This window comes from Cephus cinctus, unplaced genomic scaffold (assembly GCF_000341935.2).
Source record: "Cephus cinctus unplaced genomic scaffold, Ccin1 Ccin1_scaffold0101, whole genome shotgun sequence".
NCBI classification, from domain to species: Eukaryota; Metazoa; Arthropoda; class Insecta; order Hymenoptera; family Cephidae; genus Cephus; species Cephus cinctus.
Window position 1 is genome coordinate 389,057 of NW_014332838.1, and position 16,158 is coordinate 405,214.

Below are 16,158 nucleotides of genomic sequence, written 5' to 3' on the forward strand. Positions count from 1 at the left end.
TTCGCGAGACACTATATCTCATAAGATGTCCAACCTATTAACCTCTTCGATAAACACTATTAGGTCACATTTAAAAAAATCATATATTTACCATACATGTATAGGGTTGTTCAAAATAGCCTTACCATTTGAAAATAATCATAGCGTATGTATATATTAAAAAAAAATTATCTGCTCAAGATCGGTTAAAGTGAAAATCTTAATACTACAAAGATTTTCGAAACGAAGAACGCATCCATGTCAATATATTAATAATTGAAAGTTCATTCTGATCGTTTGCCATAACAAAGTCGATAGAAAAATGAAGAGTCCCGTGGAGAAAATACGATAAAAATAATATAAGAGAATCGATATTGCCCGCAGCATCGGATGCGGCAAACAAGCCAGCCGAGAAAATAAACGAGGATCCTTCCGAATGGAACAGACGAAATGAGATTGTAATTGAATCATTCGATATACGTCCCTACGAGCAGTCACGTATCCTTCCCCCTTTTTTCTTCGTGTTCATTTCCCATCCAGTGATATCCATGAATACTAGGGGATCAAACAAACACCCTCGATGCAATCGAAACATAAAAAAAAATAAGGTACATCCTAACGTAGCAGTAAAAATCTTCCATCTTTCCACTGAAATTTTTAAAAGTCGTTTTCTGTTTGCAAAGTTGCTAATTGGCTAATAAAACCGCAGAGTAAGATAACGTACGTCAAAGTTTATACGTATATTTTATGGAGACAAAACAATCATGTATCTGTATTTAAATTATACAAAGTATCGCGGCTTCGTGTATTACTATTATAGTAGAGATATATTTTTTAATTCTTACATGATATCGAGCAGTGTTTTTGTTTTATGTTTCAAGAATTATTGCCCTTACTTTATATTTATAATGGTATCAGCCTTCGGGCGCAGTTCACATTGAAGTAAAAGCCCCTCAGCGTTAGGAAAATGTAGCAGACTACGGTTGGTTCTCAAAGAGAAATATAAACGAGTTAAGCATGCCTGATGGATCGTAGTCTCATGCAGAAGAGCTACGAGCTAGACTGACACGATTAAAGGACACATGATCACAAATGGAGATTTGTATTTCCATTCGTAGCATTCAAACTGAAATTGCAGTAGAAAATTAATACGTTGTCAAAAGCGACTATCCTTCATTGGTTACAATCACAAATCGAAATCTTATCAAGGAACTTATATGATACGTAATAAAATCAGTTGTAACAAAATTGAAATAAAAATTTACGATATTCTATATCTATGTATTATACATTGAACAACCAAAGAATGTTTATTATAATTTTTTATCTGTGGTCAATTTCTGATGACGCAATGAAAATATATATCAACAAATTTGCGTATTTCAAGATCGTCACGTAACTCTAGAGGATGACACTTTTCTGTGTTCTGACGCCATCACTAAATTCCAGAGAACTTTGCTTACTCGAAAGTTGATAAAATCTGATAAGTCATATCGGGACTGTATAAGGTTAGTTAAATACGTTAGACTTCCCACGTGTCGTCAGTGACTCATCTTCTGGCAAACGCGCTTAGGAAGTTCATTCTTAACAGTACAGTGATCAGTATAGTAAATTAGCATTTAAGGAAAGACTATCAGTAGGTAATGTCTTGTTAAACACTGGATTCTCATAATCGTTAATCAGTGCTGTCGTGACGTTACTGACCTTTGCCCGCTCTTTGAAAAAAGAAAATAGCCGTGATACACGTGTCCGCTCCGATGCTCGCAGTCGGCTGTGAACCGACGGATGAGAAACTCGGTGTGAAATAAGTATCGATTCTTCGGAAGTTTATACGTACGGAGACACACGGGTATGAAAAAGGTTACACTGAAAAGTAACCATTATAAACGTGATATTGATAGAAGAAACGAAGAATTTTATGAAGAGTGAAAACCAGCGAAGAAGTTCTACTTGTTTCCAACAAATTTTACACATTGTGGTTTATTGTATAAAAAAAAAGTATGGAGGTTGAAAAGATCGTGAGTGTATCTGTGTGGGAAATGGTGAAGCTTCATTTTCTATCGTTCGTGTACGGCCTTTATCTTATAGTAAAGAGATTTATCAAATGGGCATGGGACCCAAAACAATTTTTTGTCCTACAACAACGAGATAATCCACCACTGTGTCTGGTTGATAATAACCTGGGTAAACATTCTTATATGAAACTGAAAGTAAGTTTATGAATATTCATTTCTACTTGTAGAATCCAAGTTTGATAATACTTTAAAATATGAGAGGTTAACTCTTTGGTTTACGAAGTAAAGATTCTGATAAAAACATATAGTTTCACTTGACCTTTGATAACGAGTCGACCAGACTGAATGTTGATGTCGCCTTTTAAGTATAACACGATCATTCGATGTTTGATAAAGACAATGAGCTTTTCTTAATAACGTTTTCTGATTGATTGCCGTCGATGACAAATTCACATGGGTACTTTGTGATGCAATTTTATTATTTAATAACTTCATTCGCTGAACTTTGTTCTACCTTACTCGGTCGGTAATGTCGCATTCATTTAATTTCGAAAATATACCAGTTTGATAGGAGTAAATAAATAATATTAATATCAGATAGACAGTGGCTACTTCTTATCTTGTACTAATTAACAACTTTGCATTTCCACGTTTGGATGAACACTGACGTGATAAGGAGCCGTTGTTTTGTCTACTCAAAGACATAAAGATCTGGAGCAGCATATGAATTCATGTTACTGACTGTTTAATTGAAAGTTTTTAACGAGTCGCTCGTTTTCCTGTTATTGGAAAAATTGCTCGTAATTAAATACTTAGTATCTACGATATACATAAAGCGCAGACGATAACTAAGAAGTTATTCCATTGTTAGGATCTTTTTTTTTCCAGGGTATAAAATTTCATTATGTGGAAGCCGGCGACAAAGAGAAGCCACTTCTGTTGTTGCTGCATGGTTTTCCTGATTGCTGGTTGTCATGGAGAGAACAAATACCAGTAGTTGCTGATCATTACAGGTGCATAGAATATTTTCTTACAACGTACATTACACTATGATACACAGTGTATAGTTAAATCAATTTAAGGATGCTTCTTATTATAAAAATTAATATCATGCCTGATTTTGTTTAGGGTGGTCGCGTTAGACCTCAAAGGCTTTGGCGACAGCGACAAACCATTAACCAGAAGATCGTACAGAATTGAAATATTAATTGACGAACTGAAACAATTCATTCTTGCACTTGGTGTGAGATCATGCACGATCATTGGTCACGACCTGGGTGGCCTTTTGGGATGGTATATGGTAGCTCTGCACGAAGAAATGGTCTCCAAATTCATAGCTATATCAAGTCCACATCCAAATTTTTATTGGAATGGTTTATCAGGTGATGGCGCGTTTGATGGCAAGTAAGTCAAAATGACTGATAACTTTGGATGTCATACTATAACAAAGATAAGATTAGTTATTACTGATTAGTTGTTTATCGAAATTAAAAAATATTCTTACGCAAGCATATACTCATTATACTTTTTAAAAAAGCGATATGACAGTGGTAAATCTTCCAGTATCATTTATCACGCCTTGTTCTGTTTACCAGATGGATGCACTTTAGCAGATTACCATTTTTACCGGAAATAGATGCCCTGAAACAAGATCTCTCTGTGATCAATGACACGTATAAACATTTGTCCATTAATCAAACGGATAATGAAAATAATTATGTGGAAGCATACAAATATGCATTCAGTAGAAAAGGTATGATATTCTCTTTTTTTAATATATGTTATTTTCAATGCTGAGTATTATTTATATTTTTTTACAGAGGACTGGACAGGTCCAATTAATTATTACCGTAATTTACCATTCACGAGATTAAATACGAATAATAATGAACCGATATATACACGAATACTAGTCATAGTCGGTAATGTGGATCCGTCTGTTTCCTTAGAAAGTATAGTTCAAAGTTCAGAATATGTGGAGAAATTTAGTGCAAAAATAATTACCGGCGGAGGGCATTTTCCGCATCAAGAGAAACCGGAAATGGTGAATAAAGCAATAATGAAATTTTTAATAGGTGAGTTACAGTTATAATCACTGGCATTCGATTATATAATTCCTCAATTTCATGTCAGTTGTGTTTTTTTAAGGTTCGCCTTCATGTTTTGAAAAAACACCGTCAAAGAGCATTATGTCATCTTGGCTCGGTTCTTTGAGCAGCACTGTAAAATATGGCAATCAAATGTTTGATGCGGTTCAGAAGAAAACTAATGGTGTCGTGAATGGATTGCCAAACAAAGTACTTTACTTAGGGCAAACGCATACGTAAAAAATGGGAAATAAAATATAACAGATGGAAACCTTTAAAAGTCAATAACAACTTATCAAACCAAAAAGGCCTGAATGTGTTCTAACACATTCCATTATTAAAAGTTCCATATCTATTCGTATGTAAATAGTCTGAAGGGAGATTTACTGGTAATTTTGTGATTTGCAAAATTTGTTTAAGACGCTACTCAATCGATATCCATGTTTGTTGTATTTTTGGTAAAAGCATCACATGATGTACATCCATCATGAAATAATCACTGGAAAAAAATTATTGCTCTATCTGTTAGCTTTGAGCAATTTGGATAATTTTATAGACAAAGAGTACATACGAATGATACAAATCGAGATATTTGTCTTGATGCGACAGCATGTATGTGGCTGATTGCTGTAATTGTATTTATATACATTTTCATATAACATTTGACTTCTCGTCGCGAATATTCATCATTCATCGAATGGTCTTTGTAAATTTCGTAAAATAATGTTAAAGATCTGTCTTCCCAATATGTATATGCGGTGATTCTAATATCTTACTTTAAAAATCGTAGTTTCCTTGAACTAGTTGCGTTATTAAAGACTATAGGTATTTTGTATTTTCATACGGAACATTAATAATTAATGTACGTGTCGTATCTTGACATTAAAAAAATTTCACTCGTATATAGTCACTCTTCGTTTTACATTTAATATAAGTCAAATAATTATATACTATACGCATATGAGCGATTGTTCCATGTATAGGAAAGTAAGAATTAAATGCATACATATACATATTTATATACCTATACATATATAAATAAAAACAATATTAAACTCGAACAATAATCAACTTATAACCGAGTAATTTTTTTCCCTTATAAGAGAGTATAGGTATATAAGATTACTCCGAAATGCTGCACCACGTGAAATGGGCCTTTTGATATCTGATAGTAAATACAACTTCATAGCGTAATATTCTTCAATAACTCTGTATGATTTAGTTGCAACGTTAATACCACATTTCGGGGACTTTTATGCACTTAGCAAAATTAGAAATTGGCCCCTCAAAGTATATTAGCTATCCGAAAGTATAAATGGCTAATGCATAGGCATGTATGTAAAAACTTGTTAAGAATACCTATTTACCTTTCTCAAAAACCTATTTCTCTTGTTAAAATATTTTGAAAAATATAGACACGATGCATACGTATCCAGCAATATAGAATGGAATAGTGCATATCAATTTTAGACGATATTACCAGTGTATTGCAGTCAGAAATTGTTCAGTATAAATATTTATCTTTACAGATTTCAATTTTTATAAAAATTTATTGCCAAAGCTGTCTCGTCAAAGTGGCCCTTATACATTGCACATATGTAACTATACTAAATCGCATGCTAATTAAACGTTATCACAGCATAACATACCAATTACAAGTACCTATGTTATCACGGTGATATGGAAGTATTATCTATTTGTCAATTGATGCAGTAGCACAATACCCATGAGCAATGTAATGGTAAAGTATGCAGTAAAGATTACAACGTTACCTTCACAGGTCTCTTACTAATAAACGATCACTATAAAAATAATTTACTTTCCAAAATTCTCCCCGTCTTCAATGGTTTCCGGTAAATCAGAATTCATGGTTTCTGGTAATAATAAACAAAGACCAGCTCCTACTAATGGACCTACGCCAAACAATACTGGTGGTAACCAGGGTTCAATGATGCCCTGAAATAAATGAAAGATTAAATCACCGAAGATTGCTTCTATCCAAACATTGATGTTCTGCATGGTAACAAATAAATACATATATAATTACCATAGTTGCTATATAGGGTGCTATTATACTTCCAACTCTAGCACAAACACTGGCCAAACCAACGCCAACATTTCTTACAACTGTTGGAAATGCTTCACTGCTATACAAGTACACAGTTGGAAAACTAATAGCCATTCCTGCCAGTCCTAAACTAGCCAAACACACTCGAGCGGTCGGATCAGATACAACTGTTATTAGCAAAAGACTTGTGCCAGACAATATGTTTCCACCCATGAGAATTTTTAGGCGAGACACTCGTGAAATCAACGCAAGAACCACAAATGTGCCTGGTAATTCCATAGCAGCTAAAATCATAGTATTTAAGTATACGATAGATAGTAGACATTTATTACTGTTATTTTTATATTGCACTTTAATATTGTAATGCTATTTCAGAAAATGGAAAATTTACCTGAACAAGCAACGTTCACGAATATGTTACCAGCCAGCTGTCCCATGTACTGAGCCAATCCAAAAAAGCATGTACCGCAAACAAACCAATTGACACATATGTAGATAGTTTTGGTCCTAAGATTTGGTGTCCTAAATAAGTGGGTCATATTGTACTTTTCTTTCGCTCTTTCAGCTGTGCTTTTAGCCTGATCTTCATGACTCTCTATGGCTGCTTTTACGTTTCCGAGTGGAATTTTATTTCGTTTTGCTGCTTTTGTTAATACGTCTTCTGCTTCCTTTACTCTGCCAACAGCAAGCAACCACCTTGGCGATTCTGGAACGATCCTAAATTTGAAATCGTTATTTCGAATCAATTATTATATTATTTATGATTAATAATTATAACAGCCATAGTTCAAATGGATATTTGTACAGTTTATGGAAATGATACTCTATTTGATAATATACTTTTAAGAAGCAAGAGTGAGGACTATATAGTTCCGTCGATTTTATTTCGTTTCATTAACGAGTTAAGTGCTGTCATTAGAACAAAGACAAAAGGTTAATTGCATTACCCTCATGAGTTAGAGTTGAGTTAAAATAACAAGTTACATTATGTTTCATTAGAAAAGGAAAAACTTAAGCGTGCTTAGTGAGAGTATGAGAAATTTGAATTTTCAAAAATATGGATTTACTCAGGCATCTATATGCATGTGTATTGATCAACGGTAAGATAGTTATAATTAATGATATTCTGTACGTTGCGATTATTCATGTTTAATATATTTACCAGTAATAAGACAACAATAGTATCGGTGGGATTGATACTGCTATTTGAAATCCATACCAGGTCTGTGTTAAATAAGAAATCAAGGGGTTCAATAGATGTCCTAGTAAGAATGGTACATGGAATAAAACTGAGAGCGTTCCGCGCCATTGTATTCCAATAATCTCCATAACTGAAAACATATAATCTCACTGTTATTGATATTCAAACATCAATGAACATTAAACGAAAAGTCAACAAGCATAAATTCACTTACGCAAAACAAAACTGACGAGCATAGTACCACCGGTAGCTACTGCTGAAATAAATTTCAATACCAAAAACAATTCGAACCAAGGTACGAATGCGCTCAATATCCCAGTCAATACTTGTAAAATAATAGCAATCATTAAAGGAATTTTGCGTCCAATCCTAAATATAAAATCAATGATATACATGATTTGATATATTAATGTCAATGGTAATCGAATCAATAGTATATATACAAACCTATCAGCCATCATGCTAAATATCATGTTTCCAACAAGAATACCGAACATTGTACACGATTGCGCAAAATTTGCCAATTGTTCTCTGTCACAAACGAGATCCCACTGAAAATTAAAAAAAAATTAATTACAGTCTATTTTATTAAATTTTATATAAGAGAATCTAAAAAATACATTTTAATAAGTACCTGCGTAATTATGGTTTCATGAAATATACTACGATCGTAGTTGAATTTCGTACATTTCTCCGTGATATTGTTTTCAACGGCGACATAGCATTGCATTGAATTTGATTCATTTTTAAAAGAAGCTGGTGCAACGCATGTAAAATTAACTGGCGGTGCAAGAAAAACTATGGAAAGTTGATGCCAAGCTACGGGAAACTTAACGAGGGATACCGCAACGGCAATTATGATATGCCAAGGGCCCAAAACGCCCATGGCTTCCTGAATAACATCCAGTGGAGCATGATCTATAATGTAAATAAATTTTAAAATAACCTGATAATGAAATAGTCGTTTTAAACCAATGATTTTCAATTAAATACTTGAACGTCGTTAAGAAATATGAGAATTAACATGCTCCCATTACATTATATTGATATTTATTTTATGAAAGCAGTTTATAAACCACTGGTCAAATATAATATAATCTCCAGATCATATTAAAAGCCACAAACCGCATAGTTTTTTTTTAATTTTTACACAGCTATCAGTACGTGATTCACATAAGGTATCGGTAAAGATGAATTTTTAAATGGCGATACTGGTTTGTTAATGATTTTTATCAATCCGCATTTTATCAAAACTGAGAGAAAAATACAATGATTTAAAAATCACGTATTCACTTTTCGAAATAGATAAGCAACTGTAGGTATGCATTCTTGTACTGTTGATTTAAATATTTAATATTCGCAATAGTGATTATACATTTTTTATTTCGTAATACCATTATATTCAAAAGGCATCAAAATTAGATATGCAGAATATGTTAATGCCACCAAAAGTACCATAATGTTTTTCAACAATATTTCTAAACGCTAAGACGCCTTTTGGAATACAGAAAAAGCAGTGCGAACATGCGGTCGGCTCCGGTTACAAATACAATATAAATACAGGTCAAAGGAAACAGAATAGATCTAAACAGAAGTCTGGAAAATCTTGACCTAAACTGTCATTATACTTTACACATTAAATTTACTTAAATAGTAAGCGGAAGATATAAGTCTACAAAAGCAATTTTAGATAAATATTGCTTCCTGTACTTGATCAACGTGCTTCTTAGTAGTAACTCAATGACTTTTTAGCATGCCGGATAAGTCGGATCCGTTAGCACTTTTTCGATGATGCAACTAGAGGCATGCCAGGAATTTATAAATAGAAACGGTTGTAAATTGTAAGAGGAAGTATTGTATCTTTGTGTTAAATCTGGCTAGTTACCTTTCTTCGTGCTCTCAGTCATTTTTTAACGTATTTATAGTTTTGCTTCAAAGATGATGTATTCGTTCACTGCATACCACTCTGTGTACTTATGCTTCAACGTGCTAGGACGAACTAAAGGGAAGACTAAAATTGCCTCCATTCTGTTTTAACGACGTGATGGTGGGCGGAAAGTTTCCTGTAAAGGCTTCTGGTGGTACGATAGCTTTCGCTTATTTTGACTGTAGTCACGTGGAAGATGTTTGTTCAAATACAAATCTACATAGCTGCATTATTAAACAACGTCAAACTTAGTCGAACTAAGTATAATAAAAAAATCTTGTCTTACTATCATAAAATAAGATTATATTAATATCACATTCGCATAAGGATTAATTCTAATGTTTATATGCATTCTTATTCACTGTCGCTGTACTAAAATACTAACAAAAACTTTTGCCTATTATTTGTGTTAAACTCTAACATTATTTTTTAAATCTAAGCTATTACCCGTTTCTATTTATCGAAAGTAAAACTGCTAAGCTTATTCTGTGTGGCACGTTTCGGCTGACTATCCAGATCAGATTCGGTGTCTGATAATTTCCGCTTTTTGACGTCGGAGACTTTTTCTGTGGAAGTTTGAGGGGAAGCATCCACTTCTTTATATCTTTTTAAGGCAATCTTTGTCAACTCAACTGTATTTAATTCAGGAAACTCCTCATGCATGTCATTCTTGTGTTTCGAGTACCAACTGACGAAGTTCTCTTTCTTGGCAGCAGCTTTTGGTTTTGATTTTAACGTTGGTGATGGAGTAGGTTTAGGTTTCTGAGTTTTATCCGGTAAAGTATCTAACACACGCAAACCTATTACATTAAAATAGAATTAATAAATAAAATACAAAATAGTGACCTATAATATTGGTAAATAATAATACCTTTTGCTGCTGGAGAATTTCCACTTTTCAAAAAAGGATTGCTTCTTCTATAACTGATAGGTAATGGCCTAATTTCAACATCAGCTTGTTTCTGTATAACTGGCGTTAATATTGAAGATTCCGAATCTTCTATTAGAGCTTGGTGATGATTATCAAAGCCATCTTCTTTAATCTCCCCTACTTCATCTTTCTCCTCCTGGTCCTTACTTTCGGCTATCGACTCAAACTTTTTAACCAATGCCATTTGATTTAATCGTGCTGCGTACTTCATCGCTAGTTCTATAATTTTGGGCGAAGCAATTTCCTGGCACAAATCTACTGCCCGATACTGCATGTTGTTTCGACAAGCAATCTAATGGATTTCAGAATGCACGGTACTTAGTACATATATTCAGTATAACACTATGTCATTATGAATATTTTCTGACGCAGTATTATAAAAATAAATAATGACTTACTGCTATCAAAGAGAGTAGAATCTGCTCCTGGCCCAAAGGATCATTTCCCAGTTGCCAGAGTTTGGCTTCTTTCTCAGCCTGTTCGGATTGCGCGTCGCAAAGAGGTAAGACTAGAGGTATTTCTGTCACTGTTGGTCGAGGTGTCGTTGGAGGATAATGACTACCTCTACACAGAACACATCGTACCTTTTGCTCCGCCTCACTGACGCCGATAATAAAAAAATTATCTAATTTACCCTTGCACTAGAATATAATAGTTTTGTGTATTAAATGGGATAGATAGAACAGTACTTATTTATTTCTTAAATATTAGAGGGATAGTTCTACCTGTGTATCCGTATCGCAAACTACTCTCCACAAGCATGCCTTTTTGTCATACATTTTGATAAAACCTTCGGCATCCATTATCGTAGGAGAACCCATATCGCTTATTCCTAACCACATTAATTCAGATGATGGTGACAATGGAACTGTGAGTGTCTGACTGCGCAAATTCGGTCCACGAATTCGTATCCACATCATAGCCATAGATTGATCTTTTTTCACACCTAAATAGAATATTTAATAAAAATGGGAAATATTATGAGTCATTTCATCGAATCTATAAAATTTATACCTAATCCAGTATGATAAGCGACCACTAAATAATTTTGATAAGCATTCATAGCAACCGGTGGTCCTGGTAAGGCTATAATTTCTCGTTGCGTTCCACCGATCATGTAGAGTCTTATATGTCTTGTAGTAGTTGCAACAGCAATGAAATTATCACCTGCAGCCAGGCACAGTGCTTGTTCTCCCTCTGGGAGATCTAGAGACCATTCTTTGTTTCCAGAACCCCAACCTGACATTAAAGACAGTCATAATTGCTTAAAAATCTTTCTAATTACACTATGATATTTATAAGAAATTTCGAAGGTGTACCTTGTAAGGATACAACAACAATTTTACTTAGTGAACCATCTGTGGAACATGCCAATGCCAGAGCTTGAGTGGATAATGCAGCCAATGTGTGATGCAAATAATTATTAATATGAATTGAGTGATGAACAGATACATCGTGAAATTCAACTTCTATAGAAGGTTCTTCGGCATCCTCTGAAGTATAATGCCTTACCATTCCAATATCATTCCATACCTAAATTTAAGATCAGATAGAATGATTATTTTTCAGCTATATTTAAATGAACTAATTTATAAATTGTGCAGAAGTGCAATATCTTTTTTTTTTAAGATCGTCATGAATATCGACATTTTACCATATAGCGTGACAATAAATGGACTGGCGATGAACCAGGTTGGAATGGTTTCTGTACTTCAATTTCAGGTGCAATAATTCTCGTGACGCTTGGTGGTCTTTCAGAACCAGCATCTGTATCATTATCGTCTCCTTCTAGATTAACAGACGCTTTAATTCTGTCTAATGAAATCACATTCTCATTCTCATTGTCATCATCTTCATCATCATTGTTCAATAAAAGATCAGCAGTCTCATTATCATTAGTTACAGAAGTTGAAATTGATTCGGCTGAATAATTACTGTCACCAATCTGTGCACAATAAATTGCAGTTTTAACTATACATATTTTCTGTATATGGTCATAGTTTTCATAATGGAATATCAGAACATTGCTTACAACATCAATACAGCTCAGTTGACCTAAACTATCGCAGAAAGCTATTTCATTTGCTTTATCAAGACTCCAACATAGAGCAGTGATTTTTGCATTCTGCTGGTGTTCAACGTAACCAATTAATTCTTTATTTACAATATCCCAAACTGCAACCTCCCCGTAAATGGAACTACCAGCCAGTCGCGTTCCACATTCGGAAAATTTGCATATGCTAAGCTCCTACAATGTGTACACAATTAAGGGGGTAATATTTATATTGTATAAAGAGATATTTGTTTTAGATGATTGAGAACTCACAGTCTTAAGTTCAGAACACCTCAATTTGAATAATTCTTTCCATGTGTATCTTTCAATAATGACGATTTCTTTTCCATGTGGATATGCAAGAACACGACCATCTTCCGGATGAAAGGACGGAGTAGAATAGGTCTTTGCAGTGAAAAAAGAATTGCACTTTGGAACCACATTCTCCCAGATGTGTACTATTCGTTTCTCTTTAATATTCCATACTCTAATTGATCCATCTGCACTAGAAGAGGCCTGAAAAATTTGAATGTTAACATACTAAAGCTTTTTCCATAGTGTGACAATCATTAATACATACAACAAATTCTTCTTTTGGATCCAAGGACAAACCCAATATCGGAGCTTGATGACCAGTTAATTCTATACTATCCGATGTTTTAATATTGGTCACTTGTATGCGCATATCACTAAATAACAGTAAACCTAACTTTATTGCCATTAATTACTTATTTCATAATAGTGCTTAGAACTAATTTATAAAAAAGTAATTTCATTTAACTGAGCACAATTTACTCACCAGGCACCTGATACAATTAAATTACTATTTTTAGCAGTAGATATAGCAGAGATAGCAGCAGAAAATCTTGTTACTATTCCTTCCTTTTCAAGATCTGGATAAGTAAGTATTTGAACCTTATTGTCATCAGTACCAACATAAAGTTTACCATTCTGAAATTACAAAGTACGTACTTATGACATGCTTATTAGCAAAACATTAATAATGCATAATTTTATATACCTTAGAAACTACTGTCGTTGCTTGTTCAGCAATGCAACTAGCAGCAGGATCATCATCAAGTAAATTTAACCATGTTCTAACATCCCCATCTGCACCACAAGTGATTAGACCTCCCCTAAACAAATAGTATGATTAAAATCTCTAAAAATCTTTACAATATAGCAGCATATCAACGTGTGAAAACTTTGCTACTGTTTGTATTAAGCATATACTAAAGAACTCACTTTTCTCCAGTAAAATAGCAAACATCCGTATGTCCCTCTCGATGAGCATAACGCGTCGGTTTTACAATTAAAGGCATCTTAAATATGTCTACAATAATAACGTTAAAAGAAACTCATCCGTCCAGCACTTCTATCCGTTCAACTTCTTTGTCACGCAACTTTTGGCGCGCATTCTTTAGATGCTTGTGCTTCTCTCATATATGTATATACAACCTAATATCTATCGATCTACATAACTTGATACTTAATAATATTATTGGTGGTTAGGTGACAGCTAACCAATTGCATGATATTAAGGCAATTTTAATATTCGCGACTATTAAATGAAAAAGATCAAATAGTTTAACGGAAAGCCCATGAAACAGTCTCACGTTTTTGATTGGTCGAGCATATATATATAGTAATACTACGCGTGATATTCCTGAGTTCTGTGATACACATGAATCTACACCGGGTGGCGATTTAAAGCGTGTGTATTCCGGTGTCAACCATCGACATATACCATGGACTCACAAGCATACGAAAAATGGTTGGCTGATAGAAAAAGATGGTGATTGGTGGCGGCCAAGCCCTGTCTCTTTCTAATCAGCAGCCGTTACTGGCACATCGCCTCATTGGAGGAGTCAGCCATAAGGAAAGGAATTAAGGAATCAGCAGCCGTAGTACGAGAGTATAGAAAACGTAGGCAATGGGAGCATTAGAAAAGGAGAGCTACTGGCCGCCACTTCAGTCCCTCTTTATCTATTCGAGCGGACATTTTTTCAAGGAGTTTGAAGTAGGGATCGCGTAGCCCATGCTATATATCGATGCCTAAAACCGTAGCGTTGTGCATCTCCCTACTCATCTCTGATTCTAGACATATAGTTGTTCATCTATGTTTTCAAAGTGTTCATGGACTGCTAAGCAAACGCAGCCCTTTTCCGTGATGGTCGAAGTCGCAATGAAGGTTTTGTGAATTTCGACGATTATAAGATTTAAATTTGTTTATTAGCGTGATCATGATTTCAAAAGCAGCAGTCGGTATAGCTGTCGGCCTTGCCGGATTTTTCGTTGGCTATTGCTTTTACTTCGACCAGAAGCGTCGTAGTGATCCAGATTTTAAAGCAAAACTACGTGAACGTGAGTTTTCTTAGCTGAACTTGATATCCGAATATGTAGGTGCATGCCGTTGAAAGGGGAGGTTAATACGCTCTTTTTTTTTCCAAGAAATACTATTTTTTCTACAAAACTTCTATTTTTGTAGAAAAGAATGTTTTAGAATTTACTTAAATCTTTATGATTTTGAATAGTGCCGTTTTTAATCATGTTATATGTCGTAAGCAAGCGAGGTATGGCGCATAATGATTTACGTTTCTAGAGTAATATATGTAGTGCATATACAATAAATGTTTCATGAAATTAATTGGCCCCGTTCTCAGATGAGTCTGATACAAACTTGCAACATTGTAATTTCTTGTTTAATTGTTTAATAGAGTTATCCATTTATTATTTAAGTATGTCAATGAACATTATTTTAATAATTATAATATGTTTCTGTTATATCAGGTAGAAGAGCCAAAAAACTAGCACAAAAGTCTGGATCACAAATACCAGATTTCAAAAATCATGATGTTGTACAAAGGTTCTTTTTGCAAGAGGTAGGGTTTTATTTTATTTTATTAATATACATATAATTTCTTTGTATAAATAGACACGTATTATAAATATACAATTTTGTTGTATCAGGTTCAACTTGGTGAAGAAATGCTTGCTGCTGGAGACTTTGATGGTGGAGTCGATCATCTAGCTAATGCAGTTGCAGTTTGCGGTCAGCCAAACCAACTCCTGCAAGTATTGCAAAAGACGTTACCTCCTCAAGTATTTCATCTTCTTCTGCAACGATTACCTTCAGTTACTCAGGTATACTTCATTTTTGATATTAGCTTTATCTTTTACATTATCCAAATTTATAAGATTTCAATGAAAATTTACTTTAATACAAGATTTCAAGTATCTTTGATCAGTACTAATTGAATTGTGTAATCTATTCTTGCAGAAAATCTTGTCACAGACAGGAATGGCTGAGGAGGATGTTGAGTAAGATAACAAAAATCTCGTTGATTATTCCTAAATAAAAAGCAACGTTAGTAGAAAAAACATGCTCTTATTGCATATAATAGGTGTCTATATAGTTTGCATTACATGTAAAACCTTTAATTGTAATATTTTTGGTCGTTCTTCTTTAAACTTTCAACTGCTGTGAATATTTGCTCACTGAGCTTGTCCAGTTGATGGTGTAAGAATTTTTTTCGAAAGTTACAGCTGCTAAGGATCGACGGAGTTGAGCTATGTAATGGTAAGCTTATTTTGGCAACAAACTTCTTTAAGTTAATACGATGACGATTTTAAGTAAGAAATCATAAAAAATCAAACGATAGTTAACAGTGGAAAATATAAAGGATCTGTTTGATCTTTTGAGCTTCCATGCATAGTATCAAATAGATAGCTAATAAATCTGACCATTTAAAGAAATATGAATTTACAGTATGCAGATAAGCCAAAGAATATGATAAATCTAATTCAACATTGTACTGAAAAGGTCGTCGTTTGTAATTACAATGCATTTGTTAATATGATATTGTTGAATTTAATATACTGGCAACTGTCCATTCG

At 34.0% G+C, this 16,158-nt stretch overlaps 4 protein-coding genes across 4 annotated transcripts; 2 read left to right on the plus strand and 2 right to left on the minus strand.

The window, feature by feature from the left end:
• The first annotated feature begins 1,979 nt into the window (after positions 1 to 1,979).
• LOC107274757 (epoxide hydrolase 4) lies at positions 1,980 to 5,142 on the plus strand. Its single transcript, XM_015754237.2, has 6 exons — positions 1,980 to 2,189; positions 2,883 to 3,007; positions 3,123 to 3,398; positions 3,590 to 3,747; positions 3,815 to 4,069; positions 4,143 to 5,142. Exons 1-6 carry the CDS (start codon positions 1,980 to 1,982, stop codon positions 4,319 to 4,321), a joined length of 1,203 nt encoding a protein of 400 aa, XP_015609723.1. The 3' UTR covers positions 4,322 to 5,142.
• Positions 5,143 to 5,297: 155 nt separating this feature from the next.
• LOC107274756 (organic cation transporter protein-like) lies at positions 5,298 to 9,588 on the minus strand. Its single transcript, XM_015754236.2, has 8 exons — positions 9,236 to 9,588; positions 7,985 to 8,268; positions 7,798 to 7,901; positions 7,565 to 7,719; positions 7,312 to 7,480; positions 6,541 to 6,866; positions 6,129 to 6,433; positions 5,298 to 6,037 (listed from the first exon to the last, which is right to left on the minus strand). Exons 1-8 carry the CDS (start codon positions 9,255 to 9,257, stop codon positions 5,897 to 5,899), a joined length of 1,506 nt encoding a protein of 501 aa, XP_015609722.1. The 5' UTR covers positions 9,258 to 9,588; the 3' UTR covers positions 5,298 to 5,896.
• Positions 9,560 to 13,772, minus strand: LOC107274755 (WD repeat and HMG-box DNA-binding protein 1). The gene is made up of 13 exons (XM_015754235.2): positions 13,507 to 13,772; positions 13,283 to 13,397; positions 13,061 to 13,212; positions 12,842 to 12,950; positions 12,535 to 12,777; positions 12,241 to 12,456; positions 11,863 to 12,153; positions 11,528 to 11,741; positions 11,223 to 11,447; positions 10,934 to 11,154; positions 10,607 to 10,849; positions 10,149 to 10,500; positions 9,560 to 10,077 (listed from the first exon to the last, which is right to left on the minus strand). Exons 1-13 carry the CDS (start codon positions 13,581 to 13,583, stop codon positions 9,731 to 9,733), a joined length of 2,805 nt encoding a protein of 934 aa, XP_015609721.1. The 5' UTR covers positions 13,584 to 13,772; the 3' UTR covers positions 9,560 to 9,730.
• Positions 13,773 to 14,389: 617 nt separating this feature from the next.
• Positions 14,390 to 16,157, plus strand: LOC107274741 (mitochondrial import receptor subunit TOM20 homolog). Its single transcript, XM_015754204.2, has 4 exons — positions 14,390 to 14,625; positions 15,052 to 15,143; positions 15,232 to 15,405; positions 15,542 to 16,157. Exons 1-4 carry the CDS (start codon positions 14,505 to 14,507, stop codon positions 15,584 to 15,586), a joined length of 432 nt encoding a protein of 143 aa, XP_015609690.1. The 5' UTR covers positions 14,390 to 14,504; the 3' UTR covers positions 15,587 to 16,157.
• The last annotated feature ends 1 nt before the right edge of the window (position 16,158 follows it).